Source organism: Phaethon lepturus, unplaced genomic scaffold (assembly GCF_000687285.1).
Source record: "Phaethon lepturus isolate BGI_N335 unplaced genomic scaffold, ASM68728v1 scaffold1103, whole genome shotgun sequence".
Taxonomy (NCBI): domain Eukaryota; kingdom Metazoa; phylum Chordata; class Aves; order Phaethontiformes; family Phaethontidae; genus Phaethon; species Phaethon lepturus.
Window position 1 is genome coordinate 18,989 of NW_010530994.1, and position 15,703 is coordinate 34,691.

The window sequence follows — 15,703 nt, forward strand, 5'->3', positions numbered from 1 at the left end:
ATGCACTGTAGTGTTTAAAAAAATGGGGCCCAGAGAGCAATGCACTGGCTTGAATACTTGCTCTGGGCAGGCTCCCTTTGATACCATCTTAAGTGCAAAGACTTTGGTACTTTAGTCCTAAACAGAATGGAAAATCGACAGCTGAGAAGGAAAAACACAGCTGCTCTGTTGAACAGGTCACGTCAGCTGGGGGATGCTTTGGAGACAACATGCTGGGAAGAAGATCTGCAAGGGAGCAGTCAGTTGAGGAAACAAATAATATTTACGTGCCCTGCCTGTGGCACTGGAAATAAAACCTTCTTGCCAGTAAGAAATTCAGCCCAACCCTCCTGGCCCCACCTGCTCCTGGGGGAGGGATCGTGCTATAAAAGGCTCCAGGCAGTGAACAGAGATGCACAGCAATTTGGGGCTCTCCAGGGAATCCTCCTGCTCTGGTTGTGGCCATGGGAAAGAGAGTGGCTGTCGTGCTGGCTGGCTGTGGGGTGTACGACGGGAGTGAGATCCATGAGTCTTCTGCTGTGCTGGTGCATCTCAGCAGGGAGGGGGCACAGGTAAGAGACACTCCGGCAGGCTGCTGCCCCTTCTCTGGCTCCCTTTGCCCTGCTCTGCTTTTCAAGCTCTCTCTCTTGCAGAAGGTACTCATCTCTGAGCAGCTTTGCAGCTTGCCGGACAAATCACAAGTTCCCCATTGCTGTGAGGGTAATCACAAAGCATAAGTGACTGGAGTCAAAGCAAATGGCACAGCATAGGAGCTGCTACAGCGAGCGTGGAGAACTCCCTGGTCTCTGCTTTGCTCTACCGCTTTGCTGTACGGGAGGGTTGGCTTGGTGTTCTGTGTTGCGTGTATCCAAACTCTGAAACAAACTTTCCTGAATGCATTCTCTATTCTTTTTGGCTTGTGCTTCCTCTTTTCTGCTTTGGTATTTCTGTTTAAAAGATCACTATTGTTTTTGGCTGTTTTAAATTCATCTTTGCAAAACCCTGAAGATTAGAACTGAAAATAGACAAGTTCTTGTGAGTTGAACTTGAATAGGTATGAAACAGGCGACCCTCAAGCAGCTGCTTTAATATGCCATTAGTCACAACAGGCACTCCGCAAGACTGGAAGAGGAGGGAGAGAAGCCCTATGTAACATTACCCTCAGCTCTGAACCACCCACAAATCTGGGTCAGAACTGTTCTCCTGGGAATCAGAATTGCTCTATTAGATACAAAGGCACAGTGGTGATGTACATGTGCTGCAGAGCCAGCCCACTCAATTCCAAAGCCTTCAAAGTGTGTATTCTCTGTTTAGCTTAAAGCTGAGACTTATCCAAACCTTTTCTCCCCTGTCTATAATTTTGCCTTTTCTTCTGGAGCTACTGCAGTCAATTCCCTCCTGCCATGCCCTAGGCTCGGAGCAGTGCCCTATGCTCATTCCTTGATCGGCATGGACCTCTAGTGGAGTAAACTCGGGCATTATTTCAAACCCTTTTATTTTTTGGTCATGCTTGTCTAAGGAAACAAAGAATAGCATAGTATAGACTATTTCCATTGGAAGGTACCTGCAATGATCATCTAGTCCAACTGCCTGACCACTTCAGGGCTGACCAAGAGTTAGAGCATGCTATTAAGGGCATTGTCCAAATGCCACTTAAACACTGCCAGGCTTGGGGCATCGACCACCTCTCTAGGAAGCCTGTTGCAGTGTTTGACCACCCCCTCAGTAAAGAAATGCTTCCTAATGCCTAGTCTAAACCTCCCCTGACACAGCTTTGAACCATTCTCATGCGTCCTATCACTGGATCCCAGGCAGAAGAGCTCAGCACCTCCCTCTCCCCTTCCCCTCCTCGGGAAGCTCTAGAGAGCAATGAGGTTGCCCCTCAGCCTCCTTTTCTCCAAGGTAGACAAACCCAAAGTCCTCAGCCGCTCCTCACAGAACATTCCTTCCAGCCCTGTCACCAGCTTTGTTGCCCTCTTCTGGACACCTTCCAGTACCTTCACATCCTTCTTAAATTGTGGGGCCCAGAACAAAGATTGTACAGTCCCAAAATCTATTGCCCATCTGTGTGCAATCCTCCACTCTTAATTACTGCATGTGAGTTTGAAACAGTCTGAAGGAAGGGGAGAAATTTTCCAGAAAAAGAAATACTCTGGTTTTGGGAAAAGTGGTGGGGGAGAAGAAACTCAAAGTCCTGCCTTTGAGAGAGGCATGCGGTTTGACACAGCTTGCTGGATAGTCAGCACCCATAGGGTGCCACACTGGCTCTGTGGGGGCAGCTGGGGCAGGGCTGGGCCTGCCCCAGTGAAGGTGCTTGGGATGCGGATGGAAAACTCTAAGAAACGGCTTCACCAATGACTCTTGGGACACCTCATTTTCCTAGGAAGGAAAGGAGTCACCACTCCCTCTCCAGCACTTCAGGCCCCCAAACAAGCAGTGTGGGCTAGGTTCTTTGCTTTCCCCTAACATCACCCTTATTCCTTTAAGGTCAGGGTAAACGCTCCTGTGAAGAAGCTAAAAAGAACCTTTCTTTCTTTCTCCTCCCTAAGACAATAACCTTCCTGATGCCAGTATCAGATACAGGTGAGCCTGAAGGTCACTGCATTCACCAGCAAAGTTCTTTCCTAACAAAATGACTCAGGCATTTTCATTCACTACCTCTGATCTTTAACATGCTTAGGATACATGACTGAAGGATAATAGACCTTTCCCCTCCCTCCCCAGGCAGAGGTTTATGCTCCCGATGTTGACCAGATGCATGTGGTGGACCATGTGAAGGGACAGCCAACTCAGGAGAAGCGCAATGTGCTAGTTGAAAGTGCCAGAATAGCCAGAGGCAACATCAAGGATCTAGCTAAGCTGGATGTCAAAGGGCTGGATGCCCTAATCATACCAGGTAGGATGGCGTGCAGGGTCTGCATGCCAAAGTCTCGGGGACAGCTTAGATATGCCATAAGCCTTGAATGACATGGCAGTCACAGGCTGGAGAGGAACTGGGCAGCGCCACTGGGGAAGAAGACAGGCTGGAAGCAGGGACTGGAAGGACAGACAACTTCCATCTGTGGTGGCACTGGCATGATAGCTTGGACTTATATTAAAAGAGAACATGGCAATGCAGAAGCTTATCCCAAGAGGACAGGGCAGATAACTGCCATTTGAATTATCCTCTGTGCCACCTACTGAGATTTTTTTTACTGGATGTAAAATAATCCCCTCCCTCACTGATGTGCCTACCTCCTTATCAGGAGAAGACGAGGCTGAGACAGAAAGGGGGTGACTCAAGAGCAGAAAAGTTGGTCAATCCGGCAATTCATCCTTAGTGAAAGTATGACCAAGTGATTTCAGTGGGGATGGATTAGTCCTGGAGCAAGGATTAAGACAAGTGAAAACTTGTCAGCATGTTCCACCATAATTCAGAAAGGACCTCATGGGTGAAACACCGTACCCAACAGAGCATTGATACCTCTCCGCTTCAGTTCTGTATGGAAGCAAGAAAGGTACTTTGATGTCTCATCCCTGGCAGTCAGCTCCCAAAGGTTCAGCTTGTCTAATTCTTTTATCAACATTGGACAAATGCTGCCATCTACCAAATCCATTTTAGCATTCTACTAAGTAATACCTGAAAAAATCCTGCCCCGGAATACTAATCTTCCTGCCTAATCTCTTGCTCTTTTCTCAGGTGGCTTTGGAGTGGCTAAAAACCTGAGTACTTGGGCCACCCAAGGCAAGAACTGTATCGTCTCCAAAGAGGTGGAGGATGTCCTGAAGGCATTCCACGCTGCCAAAAAACCCATTGGCCTGTGCTGCATTTCCCCAGTGCTGGCAGCCAAAATCTTCCCAGGTTGCGAGCTGACTGTGGGTCATGACACAGAGTGTGAGAAGTAAGTAACCTTGGAGTGCTGATATAAAATCACACCATGAACATCACGGAATCAGCAATGCCTCCCCAGTGTTCGTAGCACTCTGTCTCATCTATCCTGCCCAGATATCTAAAGTCTCGTGATGAGTCGAATGTTATTTCTCAGAATGAGAATGATCCACATCATGTATTTATTAAATTAACCTTGGCCTATAGATAGGTTATAAATAATCAGAGTTTTTGATGTACCACTTGTTATTTATATATTCCTCTACGTAAGTCTCATGTTAAAATTAGAAATCTGATTTTACGTTTTACTATTTTCTGTAGCGGGGGTACTTTACCATATGGGGGCACAAGAGGCTGAAAGAATCGCAAAGGAATAAATTAGATTTTGAGTCAGCACAATGTTAAGATTTCTGGAAAGAAGGAATCTGTCCTTCCCTTGCCCAAGACTAGACAGGGAGGATACCAGAGGGATTAGTGAAACAAACAGAAGTAGCACAAGGGCACGGGAGCTTGGTTCCTTCCAACACAAGGCAAAAGCCCTCCTTCAGTTATGCTCTTGCCTCGACGGATGCCGCTTCAAAGACAGACTCTGCTGTAGCTGCTGCCTCTACAGTGAGCCATTTAGTAACTCGGGCCCTTTTGAAGACTTGACAGTTAAAACTTAAAAAGTTGAAACTCTTCAAGTACCTGGATGAACTGTTTTGTTATTTGTCAGCAGATCAGAGGGCACGCTGTACCAGTGGCTTTGTATTTTTGTATACTTCTTTCCACAACTCCGATGGCTTAAAATAAGACATTTTATTTAAATACAGTCTTATATTTGCCTTCCCAATGTATGTAGCTAGGAAGTAATGTCACTTGTAGGAAGCTGGTGACCCCCTGCCCCAGCCAAACCTAAACACAAAGTTTGGAGTAGGCAGAGTTAAGTAGTGGAACATAGATAGTGGAACATCAAGGTCTTATTTTGGCTTTACTTCAGATTTTTAACTCACTGTAATCTGGAGGTTTTTCTGGTTCTATAGTCCAGGAGAAATCCCTCTGACAGGAAAAGATTTGGATGCTACTGAGCAGACAGTAGGGACTATCCATCTCTCTGTAATCAACCAACTTCTCACTCTAGGCCTTTGTCAAATCGCTCTTTGTAATGACAGCTTCCCCACACAGGGTTTATTCTCTTTTCTTCTTGTAGATGGCCTTATGCAAAGACTGCTGAGACCATGAAGGAGCTTGGTTGCAAGCATGTGAATAAACACGTCACTGAAGTTCATGTGGATGTGAAGAACAAGCTGGTGACCACCAGCGCCTTCATGTGCAATGCCCCCATTCATGAGATCTATGATGGCATTGGAAAAATGGTCAAAGAAGTGGTCAGACTTGCTTGAGTGCCACAAAGCCACAGAATCGACCTCCTCTGGAGTACAGGCACTGAGCTTCGGATAACATTCTTCCCCTTTTACACCCACGTCAACAGGCAAACTGATACTCAAATGGAGTTCTCCCCCCTCACCGGACCAGTGCTGGCTGCTGAGGAGGGAGAACTCCAGAGCAATGGAAGCGTTGTCGTGTTCTGCCAAGGACACAGCACTTACTGACAGCAAACTGGCAGTATTTGGAAAGCGGGCATGCACTCAGCCGGCATGCAAAAGCCAGGTTTCCACGGGGCTCAAATACAGTCGCTGTCTTGGTTCTGAGTAGCTGAGGAGTTGCCTGGGTCATGTGAGCCATGACTGGGCTGATCTGACACGTGCACATCATGTGTCAACAGGAATTGAACCCTTCCTGAGATTCCTTAGACATCCATCTTTCCCAGTACTTCAGAGCTCCCCACACACCTCCACCTTGCAGAACAGATGAATTAGTGGCAACAAGGTTCTGCTACTGAATAAAACCTGACACTTTCTACATGGGCTGAAATCTGCTTTCATTTTTGCCTTTTACTCTGGGCTAGGACATGCTTTTAGTGCTATTGGTTGGCCGGTTAGTGGGGAAAACGATACAGGAAGAAGTCACCAGCAACTAATCCTACTTGTTTTGCTAGTATTTGTCAGAACCCAGACTTGGGCATGAATATGCTCGGTGAAAGCAGAATTAAACCAACATTAAGTGTCCAGGTCTAATGGGAAGAGGTTAAACTCCTCCCTTGTGTTAACAGAAGACCTGTTATGATATCATGGAGTATTTTGGAAGCAGCCTTCCATACTGCTCCTAGGCAGAAAGAGTCCAGGCCAAGGTCTAGGCATCACTGAGAAAGTGATGCAATTTCCAGTCCCTTCCAGTCTCTAGAAAAATTCCTAGAAACAACCTGAAAGCAAGAATTCATTGCAACAGGGACAGACAAGATACCCATCTAGATGAAACCTGAATGGCAAGCTGTGAACTGGCTAGGCGATAGCAAATCTGGCAAACAGAAGGCATTAAAAATAACCCGGTATCAGGCACAGTTGTTCAGGTAACAGGCCAGGCACAGGTTTTTAAGGCACAGGTTTTTAAGAGGGAATCATTTGTCTGCATAATCTGACCACTCTGCAGGAGCTGTAAAGAGCACAGCAACTTACATTGGGCTGAAGCAAGCCTGCTGAGAGGATTCAGTTTTGACCTGAAGACACTGCCGTAGTATTTGATAGCTCGTTCTCATGGTTAACCAATATCATTGAGGATAAGCCATGCCTTACTTCTCTCTTACAGTTATTTGCAGCCCCCGGATGCTGTCAGGTTTGTCTCCATTAGGTTCAAGAGCTTTTTTGATGGTAGCTGGTATGTTCTTCTTATATAGGTTCTTATTATACAGGTAGTATCATATAATCATTACAAACTGAGCTGTTTAATTCTCTCAGTGCAAGACATTTTCTAAGCCAGCAACTATTTTCTGAGGCTCTTCTCAGCAAACTCTTCAGGCTTTTTACATCCTTTTCAAGACACTGGCGTATTTTTGCACTCTCACCAACATGGCAAGATCCTTTGAGACTACTCTGGTGGACAGAGTGGGAAGAAATTTACCCACATGCCGCAGTGGAGCTGCAAAGAGGGGTTCAAGCCCATCTGGCAGTAACAGAACAGCCCAGAGCAGCAATAATACAGCAATTCTACCCAGGTTTCTAATAAAAATGTAGCTTATCCAGTCACTTTTCTATGTTACTTTTTCCCACTGATTCTCCTACCAATCATTTTCTCACTGTTGTCCACCTTCCATAACCTTTTGCAAAGGTGTAAACGCCTCCAAGACATAAAGCACCAACCAGTTTTGGGACAGTAGCTGCCAGGAAGAGGAGGGAAATGTTTGCTAGCACAAAAAGTCCACTGTTCCCTTGGTCCTTTGACAATCCCCTATAAAGAACTGTGGAGAGTATCCCAACCAGACAGTAACGTGCAGTCTGAATTAGCATTTAATTAGGACAGAAGCACAAATCCATGGGAGACCAGGCCTCAGAGCTGTGCAGTTTTCTCCCCCACCATTACTTCTGAAGGACAAGCCACAGCTTAAGCTTATCACTAACTTACGGAAAGTAATCATTCCCAAGCCCTTCCACTCCTGTCTTTTGCACAGTGCAGGTATTCAGAAAAGGTACAGAAGCTTCTGCCATAAGCACTAACTTTCGAGAGTTACACAGGACTTTCTGAGATTAAAAGTGTTTTGATGGGTTTATCAGATAGACTGAAAAGCTATGGAATGTAAATACAATAGGGAGAATTCCAGGGACTGGCTGAAGAATTTGAATTAATCTCAAACTTTAGGGAAAGGAAGTGGGGGTTTCTGGGTGCTGGGTGTGCTCAGGGCACTCTGGGATGGGAAGGAGTTGTGTGCTGGGATGCAGCTGCCTATCTGAAGTAGGCATCCTGCTCCCTCTATAGCTCATGCAAAAAGGCAGGAGGGGTAAGGACAATTCACCTGAAGGTAGATCTCTAAAATAGCTCAGATGAAACTCCTGAAACACTCCTGTTTCTCCCCTGCAGGGAACCAGAGTGATCCAATCTACTGTGGCTACCTGCATCATTAAGTTAGGCAAGCGGAATTTTACTCTTTGTGACCAGCTGGGCTCACATACCATTTTCTGAGTCATCACCTGCAGAAACAACTTAAAGGTCAGCTTCCCTGATCCTTCTTTGCTGAATTCAGAGAAGATTCTCTTCATCTCCTCTTTCCCCAATTCACAGCCCAGAGTCCTTACAGTGATCTGCTAAAAGAGAAAGCAGACCAATGTCTGTTTGAAACAAGCAGGCACATGAAAGTGGTGAAAAAACCCCACCTTTTCATCAACAGCTATTCATCCACCATTTTGTCTCTAGAGAACAGGGTTCTGTAGCTGTCTCACATCAGTAGTACAAGGCCTTGAAAAATTAGCAGCAAAGAGCTGTGAGCAAGGGCCAAGAAGGAAAGCTTCAGTCCCTCTTAGGGGTGCCTGGCTAGTAAGTTGGCAAAAAACTCACACCACTGATGGCTGCATAACGAGTCGGTGTTCAGGCAGCCAAGTCTGTTAGCACAGCAAGCGTCCAAAAGCAACAGGTGGCAAACACCATTGCTCTGTCGCTGCTCTGCAGCGGCGTTTGTCAGGTGCTTGTAAATGATTAGCCCCGTTTCCAACATTTATGTTTACTGCCGGGCATTTCTGTTTGACCACAGTAATTCAAGTTCGAAGTGCAACTGTGGTCACAAAGCAATGGTGTCATTTCTAACCAGCCTGAGGGGATCCGGCCTTCTCATCTGGGTTACTCAGGCTGTGAAAACACATCCTAAGGAGCAGCAGACTGAACACTCTTCAGCTACTCAAACTTGCACTGTGTTTGTAAAGGCTGTTAGAGGACAGGAGTTGCTAGAGAGTTTTGCCTGCAAAATGTCACTCCTCCTCAACTGCTTGAGGGTGGGGTCACTGTGAAGAAAGATAGGGTAGGAGACTCCCGAGATTTACTTCGTAGTGTCACAGAAAAAGGACCTAAACCTCCTACTGATCTGGGCTGAGTTCAATCAGCAGCAGAGGGTCGAGAAGCTCCACACGCTGTTATAAACTCCCACTGCAGGCACAGTAGTACAACAGCAGTACCGCAGTAATATGATTTTCCACATATGAAATGGGTTATGAAGGATATGCTGCACATCCATGCCTTCTTTCAGGCCTGCCTACACAAAGTCCCTGCAGCACAGGTTAACGTTGCCTTGGAGCACTGATGAAAAGCTGATAGAGGAGATTCACAACCAGGGTAAGAAAGTAGGCGGCCTCTAGATGAGAGTGGTAGAACGACTTCACTCCACCTCCTAAAAGTTCACTGTGACCAGAGGTTCTCATTACTGACCAGGTTTTCTTCTCCATAGCCCAGAGGCATGTGAAAGAAGCAACGGAGCTGTGTGGGGCTTCATGGGGGAGGCAGGAGGGAGGGAAGGAAGGAGGACAAGCAAGGAGTCACTAAACCTCACAGCCTTTGTTTTCACCAGTAAACATGATGTTTTTACAGCTTCTTGCCTTCAAGTCACTGACACCTATTAGGCCCAAGCCATCGCATCGAACAACTCAAAGCACTTTTGCAGTTCTTGCCTCTGCTCTTCGCTGACTGGGAACGCGGTGCTCGTTCCTCCGTCGGTGAGCCGTCCCCGGCAGCACCTCTCTCATTGCTGGAAGCCTGTGGGAGAGAGGTCCGGCTCCCTCAGATGGGCCGGTGGGGGGACAGGGACCGGGACCCTGGCCCCAGAGAACGAGCTGGGTTTTTAAGTGAGACTAGCAGCCCCTGCCTCACGCGCTCAGGCCAAGCAGCCCATCCCAAATGACAAGTTAGGAACACAAGTGATGTTCAAACCTCGTTCAACTGCAAATGCATTTGGCAAGGGAGTAAGATAAACATAAAGAATGTGGAATCTGCTAGCCCCTCAGCCAGCACACACCAGGAAGGGCCATCACCAGAGCTTACTACATCTTCAGTGATACAGGGACATCTTTCAAGTCCCCCATCCTTTGGAAAAACCCCAAGCAGAGCTTTCCAATTAGTAGAGAACTGAAAACCACAATCAGCTCTACCAGCTACCGATGCTTGTACAGGAGCACGCGGCCCCATACACCACTACTGTCGTTTCTTGTCTGCGGTGCACCAAGACACGCAAGTCTTGCCAAACTCCACGCTTCAGCCATCAGAACTCGTGTACCTTTCTGCTCTGTCTCCCCTAAACTGCACTGGATCTCGGTCAGAGAGGGACCATGACGCGCGTCTGGATCACTGTCCTGTATTTGAAATCTGGAACTTGTGGCGAGACCTTCAAAGCTAAAATCTCAACTATCCTGCCCGGGTATCTGACGTCTTGTGACGAGCTGAATGTTCTTTCTGAGAACAAATGCATTTGCTAAATTAACTTCGGATGATAAATTAAATAACCAGTTTTTGATGTACTGCTGCTCATATACATATTCCTCTATGTAGGTCTCATGTTAAAATTAGAAATCTGTACTTTTCACAGTTTTCTGTAATGGGGGTACTTTACCATATGGGGGCACAAGAGACTGCACGACTTCCCTCCCCTTTTGATTTACATTCCCTCCCCTTCTGATTTACACACTACACTGGTATAAACAACATTTTCAAAGACAGAAAAAGTCTTACAGGAATTCTGCAGTGACACAGGCCTAATTCAATTATTGTTTGCTTTCATGTTTAGTTCAGGCTTAGATTTCTTCCCCGTGTTTATGGGTTGTGGAGGTCAATTAAATGAAAAAGCTGATACTGAGTCTGTATAAAGTAGAGGAATAAATTAGATTTTGAGTCAGGATGATGTTAAGATTTCTGGAAAGAAGGAATCTGTCCTTCCCTTGCCCAAGACTAGACAAGAAGGATACCAGAGGGATTAGTGAAACAAACAGAAGTAGCAGAAGGGCACGGGAGCTTGTTTCCTTCCAACACAAGGCAAAAGCCCTCCTTCAGTTATGCTCTTGCCTCGACGGATGCCGCTTCAAAGACAGACTCTGCTGTAGCTGCTGCCTCTACAGTGAGCCATTTAGTAACTCGGGCCCTTTTGAAGACTTGACAGTTAAAACTTAAAAAGTTGAAACTCTTCAAGTACCTGGATGAACTGTTTTGTTATTTGTCAGCAGATCAGAGGGCACGCTGTACCAGCAGACTTGTTTGTCATTTTGTATACTTTGTACACTTCTTTCCACAACTCCGATGGCTTAAAACGAGACACTTTATTTTAAATACCGTCTTATATTTGCAGCCACTGCAAACATACAGAGCATTCATCAGCAGCACAGGTAACCTTCCTCTTCTTTTGCAAAGAGATTTCTTTAAACGTGTGAACTGAATAGCAGTAAGTTAAGTTGCAGCAGTGTATTTACTTACTTTTTTTTCGGTTTAAAGAACATACTAAAAAAAGGGGGAGGGGATAACCACCATAAGACAGAGTATAAAAAGCCAATCCCTGCAAATATGTCATATGAAGAGTTCACTATAGCTGTGCCCAAACTAAGACTTTAAACCAAAAACTTCAAGTGAGGGGAAGCAGATTTACACCATCTGGTTTTGAGAATTCTCTTTACCAAACCATAACCATTTGACACATGTTTTTTAGTCAGAAAAGGATCTGAATACTGTCACTGAAAAATGTGATTTGTGTATCGAAAACAGAGTATGTGACCCTCTTACGAGCACAAACAAGCAACCACGTTGTTACATATAAACAGGTTAGTGGTTGGTAACTGTTCACAAACACAAGTTTAAGATCATCCATCTAAAAAAAATATTGACCTATATTTTCTGCTGTCTCAAAAGAAATAAAAGACTGTAAAAAATTGAGGCACCTACCAAACATACATACACATGTGCAAAAATAAATAAAATTCTGGTTCAGTAAAGGCTGGTCTTCTTCATGATCCGCAAGAATTCCTGCTCGTTCACTTCTCCATCCCCATCTCTGTCTGCTTCATCAATCATTTCCTGAAAGATATTTGTATTCAGAAATTAGATGCAGATTAGGCTAGTATTAGAATTATTAGATCAATTTAGAATTAGAACCACTTTTTGGTAAATTGTATTGGAGGGCACAGTGTTAGCTCCACATCAGACCTACTATGCTACAAAATATTTACTAAACTAGACACTGATATGTTTTTATATATATTTATACAAAAATCTGTATAGCAAATGTTGTATTATAGGAACTGTCCTGGAAGAAATAAAGTGCTTGAAGCAGAGTTGTTCCTTTTACGTCACCATAACTCCATAAAACTACAATTCCACTGACACAATTTCAACAGTCTCAGAATCCATTTCCCAATCATAAATTGACAGAAGCTCTTCCATTTCTGCCAGGAGAGAGAGGGCAGGTTTTCACAGAATCAGAATCACAGAATCACTAGGTTGGAAAGGCCCTTCAAGATCATCAAGTCCAACCATTAATCCAGCGCCACCATGTTCCCTAAACCATGTCCTGAAGTGCCACATCCACAAGTTTTTTGAACACTTCCAGAGATGGCGACTCCACCCCCTCCCTGGGCAGCCTGTTCCAATGCCTGACCACCCTCTCAGTGAAGAAATTTTTCCTAATATCCAATTTAAACCTCCCCTGGCGCAAGTTGAGGCCATTTCCTCTTGTCCTATCGCTAGTTACTTGGGAGAAGAGACCAACACCCTCGTCGCCACAACCCCCTTTCAGGTAGTTGTAGAGAGCGATAAGGTCTCCTCTCAGCCTCCTCTTCTCCAGACTAAACAACCCCAGTTCCCTCAGCCACTCCTCATAAGACTTGTGCTCCAGACCCCTCACCAGCTTCGTTGCCCTTCATAACAGTTCAAGTGTAAATTTCCCACGGGACGCTAGAGGACAGTGCCTAAAACTGAGAGACTGCTGCCTTTACCTAAAAACTGACCCTGAGAGGGTTTCCTCCCCCACTGAGACAGAGATTCCCATTCCTTATTCTTACTGATAGTTCTAGTGCTTAGCAGACCAGTCGGAGGTGGCCAGCTCTCCAGACAGAAGGAGAATTAGGCTGTGACTATTTACATAGGTTTTAAACAAATGTAAATACAAAACCGAGTAATACATGAACATTCTGTGGTTGCCTTCCTATTCAATGGGCACAGTGTAATCTGGATCCTTCTGTGTTCACTACACACAGAGGCAGACAGTGAGTATTTGTGAATGATGTGGTTTCATATACCAGGTACAAACCTGCAGCTCTTCATCTGTGAGATTTTCCCCCAGTTCTTTGGCGACACGTTTGAGGTTTTTGAAAGAGATTTTGCCAGTTTCATCGTCATCGAAGAGTTTGAAAGCTTTGAGAATCTCCTCTTTGGAATCTTTTTCAGCCTTGAAGAAGTAAGCATAAGTTTAAGGAAAAAAAAGTAGTGGTTATGTTGTAGGTAACGCTCAAAATAAAGTTGTGAAAGACAAACACTAGATAGACTGAGAAACTCTCTTAAGAGTTTCTTTAAAGAAGCCCAGCCAGCAGGAAATATATGTACAAAAGTTGGAGGTAGACAGAGACACAGCCATGCCTCCTGAACCTCACGGTTTCAGGGAATTTTTTGTCTTTCATAGCTAGCTAGATGGGATTCCAGTATCAGGATCTTCCACTGTTAAATATCTGGCTTCACTCAACATGTGTTAAGAGCTTTAAAACCAGAATTCTCAACAGTTAATATCTTAAAACTCAAGAAAAGAAAATACAGTGCATTGCTACACAGTCATCCATGTAACGTACCAATACTCGCGACAGCTTTCTGCAGGCCAGAGGTGGTTTTAAGCTGTGATAAAAATCTTGATTTCAGTTTTTCCCTTTTCTCACACACACAAAAAACTGATTAATAAACTTGTTAATGACATAATTATTTCAACCTTACTTTGAAAAATGAGATAGGCTAGTCCCTGTCTTGCAATTCTAACTTTTACATGTTTTGTTGTTAAGATTAAAATAGTGCTTTCATCTTCCACTAAAACCAAAAGGAGATGAAAGGTACTCAGCCACTTTCAAAGCTGCTTTCAGTTTGATTTTTAAAATTTATATACCATTTTCTGTGTCATCACTACCAAGAAGTCACTGAAGCTGATTTTTCCTGTTCCTTCCTTATCGATATCTGATATCATTTTCTTGATCTCTTCTTTTTTGGGTTCAAACCCTAGTGCTCTCATGGCCACCTGTGAGGACAGGGAAAAAAAAAAAAAAGTATAAATCATACAAAACTATAAACAAAACCACAGGGGGGTAAGAAAGTTGAACTTTATGCCATATCATGTTAAAACATGTACTCTGTATCTCAAGGGAAACAGCAAGGTAAGGGGCAGACTTAGAGCAATGCTTCTCTTCACGCAAGGGCACATCAAGATGCAGAAAACAGGAATGCAACCAGTCACATTCTGGAGCTGTCCTTCAGTTAATTCAGAAATTTCCTAAACACATTCTTACCATTGCATCCACCAGCCCCAGCTCAGAACTGGCAAGAATTTGGAGGGTAAGGCTACGTAACAGAATCCTGGGAGAGATGTTTTGCCTGAGAAAATCTGGACCTTTTATAAAGTCTTAGTATACCTATTTTGGTATATATTTTTTAAAATTCTTGTGATGGGCACTAAGAGCATAAAAGAGTCCCACTGATTAATATTTTGAAGGAAAAATCCCAAACTGTCACGCAGTGCTGTGGATAGCAATTTCCAAGGCTACTGGAAAATTGAATGTTATTCCATTCTTGTTAAGGGAATTGCCACTAGTATTCCCTTTGTAATGAGAAACAAGACACTGAATAATAAATAAAATTTTAAAAAGCTTATTTCAGGCCCTGTTGTAAGGAAGATGGCTAAATGGAAGACCGTGAAATGTCTCAACAAAATAATTTCAAGACAAGTGCCTCCATGAAAGAAGTTTCCATCATACCTGCAACTCTACCGAACTCTAACAACGTGATCTGATGGCACAAACATGGAAGGTGTTAAAGTGATAGACCACAGGGAACTTAAATTAGTTAATTTTTCATTCTGGTGGCAAAAATCTATGTTGATGAACGTTGGCAAAACATAATTCAAACACTGTGTGCCTTTCACTCAACACTCCTATAAACAGCATATCCAAGGATGCCTTCACTTTCAGAAACATGCATGCACGCCTACACGCTTTAATTTTCCCTCCTTTGGTAAAGGGACAAGTGGCAAGTTTGAAATCAGGTCTCCTCCCTATGGTCTTAAGTAATACGGACATCCAGCTAGCAAATACGAAGGGCAAATTCTGAAAGCAAAAAGAAGTCCTAGTTTACTGATTACTATTCTTCCCAAAGGACAGGGGTGGGGAGGGACCAAAAATGTTCTGCAATAGATGAAAGCATGAAAATGAGTAACTGGTGTATTCCATAGCTTGGGTAACCTAATTTGCAAAGCATGCGATGGTCAGCAACACAGAAGAAGGGGAAACCCCCCCTCCCCTTTTTTAATATGCACAAATCCTTTTTGATGTTTTTTTAACAGAAAAGGATAGAGTACAGAAAATACAGTGGATTTTGGCCAGCCCAGCCCTAATGAGACCTGATAACAGCAGTAAAAAGCTATAATGAAAAAGCAAAATGTACTTGTTGAAAGGTTTTATGCTGGAGGGGAAATAAATCTTTCCTTTCCTGCTTAAAGTCATTTAGGCGTTTCTGCCCCTATTACTTTATAACCTCAGTGGAACTGAGAAAATCTTAGTAGAACTAGGAAAATTCTTACCTTTAGCTCCTTAACATCTATGTTCCCGGTGCCGTCTGTGTCAAACAGGTCGAAAGCCTCCCGGATCTCCTGCTTCTGCTCCTCACTGAGCTCCAGCTTGGCACTCGCTTTCTTCCTCTGGGCCGCGGCTCCTAGCGAGGGCTTCTTAAAGCTGGAGGCCTTGGCACAGCAACACAAGAGCAAAGAAGGATCAGGCC

The 15,703-nt window shown here is 44.3% G+C and overlaps 2 protein-coding genes across 2 annotated transcripts; one reads left to right on the top strand and one right to left on the bottom strand.

The window, feature by feature from the left end:
- Positions 1-406: 406 nt before the first annotated feature.
- Positions 407-5,249, top strand: LOC104618727 (ES1 protein homolog, mitochondrial-like). Its single transcript, XM_010284401.1, has 4 exons — positions 407-551; positions 2,704-2,875; positions 3,659-3,860; positions 5,037-5,249. The coding sequence occupies exons 1-4, from the start codon at positions 444-446 to the stop codon at positions 5,227-5,229; spliced, it is 675 nt and encodes a 224-aa protein (XP_010282703.1). The 5' UTR covers positions 407-443; the 3' UTR covers positions 5,230-5,249.
- Positions 5,250-11,408: 6,159 nt separating this feature from the next.
- LOC104618729 (centrin-2) lies at positions 11,409-15,674 on the bottom strand (the record flags this gene model as incomplete). Its single annotated transcript, XM_010284403.1, has 4 exons — positions 11,409-11,755; positions 12,987-13,124; positions 13,824-13,952; positions 15,507-15,674. Coding segments are annotated over 4 exons (525 nt in total), but the record flags the coding sequence as incomplete, so codon positions are not given.
- Positions 15,675-15,703: the final 29 nt, after the last annotated feature.

Coding starts and splice junctions, on each gene's coding strand:
- LOC104618727 (XM_010284401.1), top strand. CDS start 444: ATGGGAAAGAGAGTGGCTGTCGTGCTGGCTGGCTGTGGGGTGTACGAC. Junction 552..2,703: donor TCAGCAGGGAGGGGGCACAG/GTAAGAGACACT, acceptor CTCCCTCCCCAG/GCAGAGGTTTATGCTCCCGA. Junction 3,861..5,036: donor CATGACACAGAGTGTGAGAA/GTAAGTAACCTT, acceptor TTCTTCTTGTAG/ATGGCCTTATGCAAAGACTG.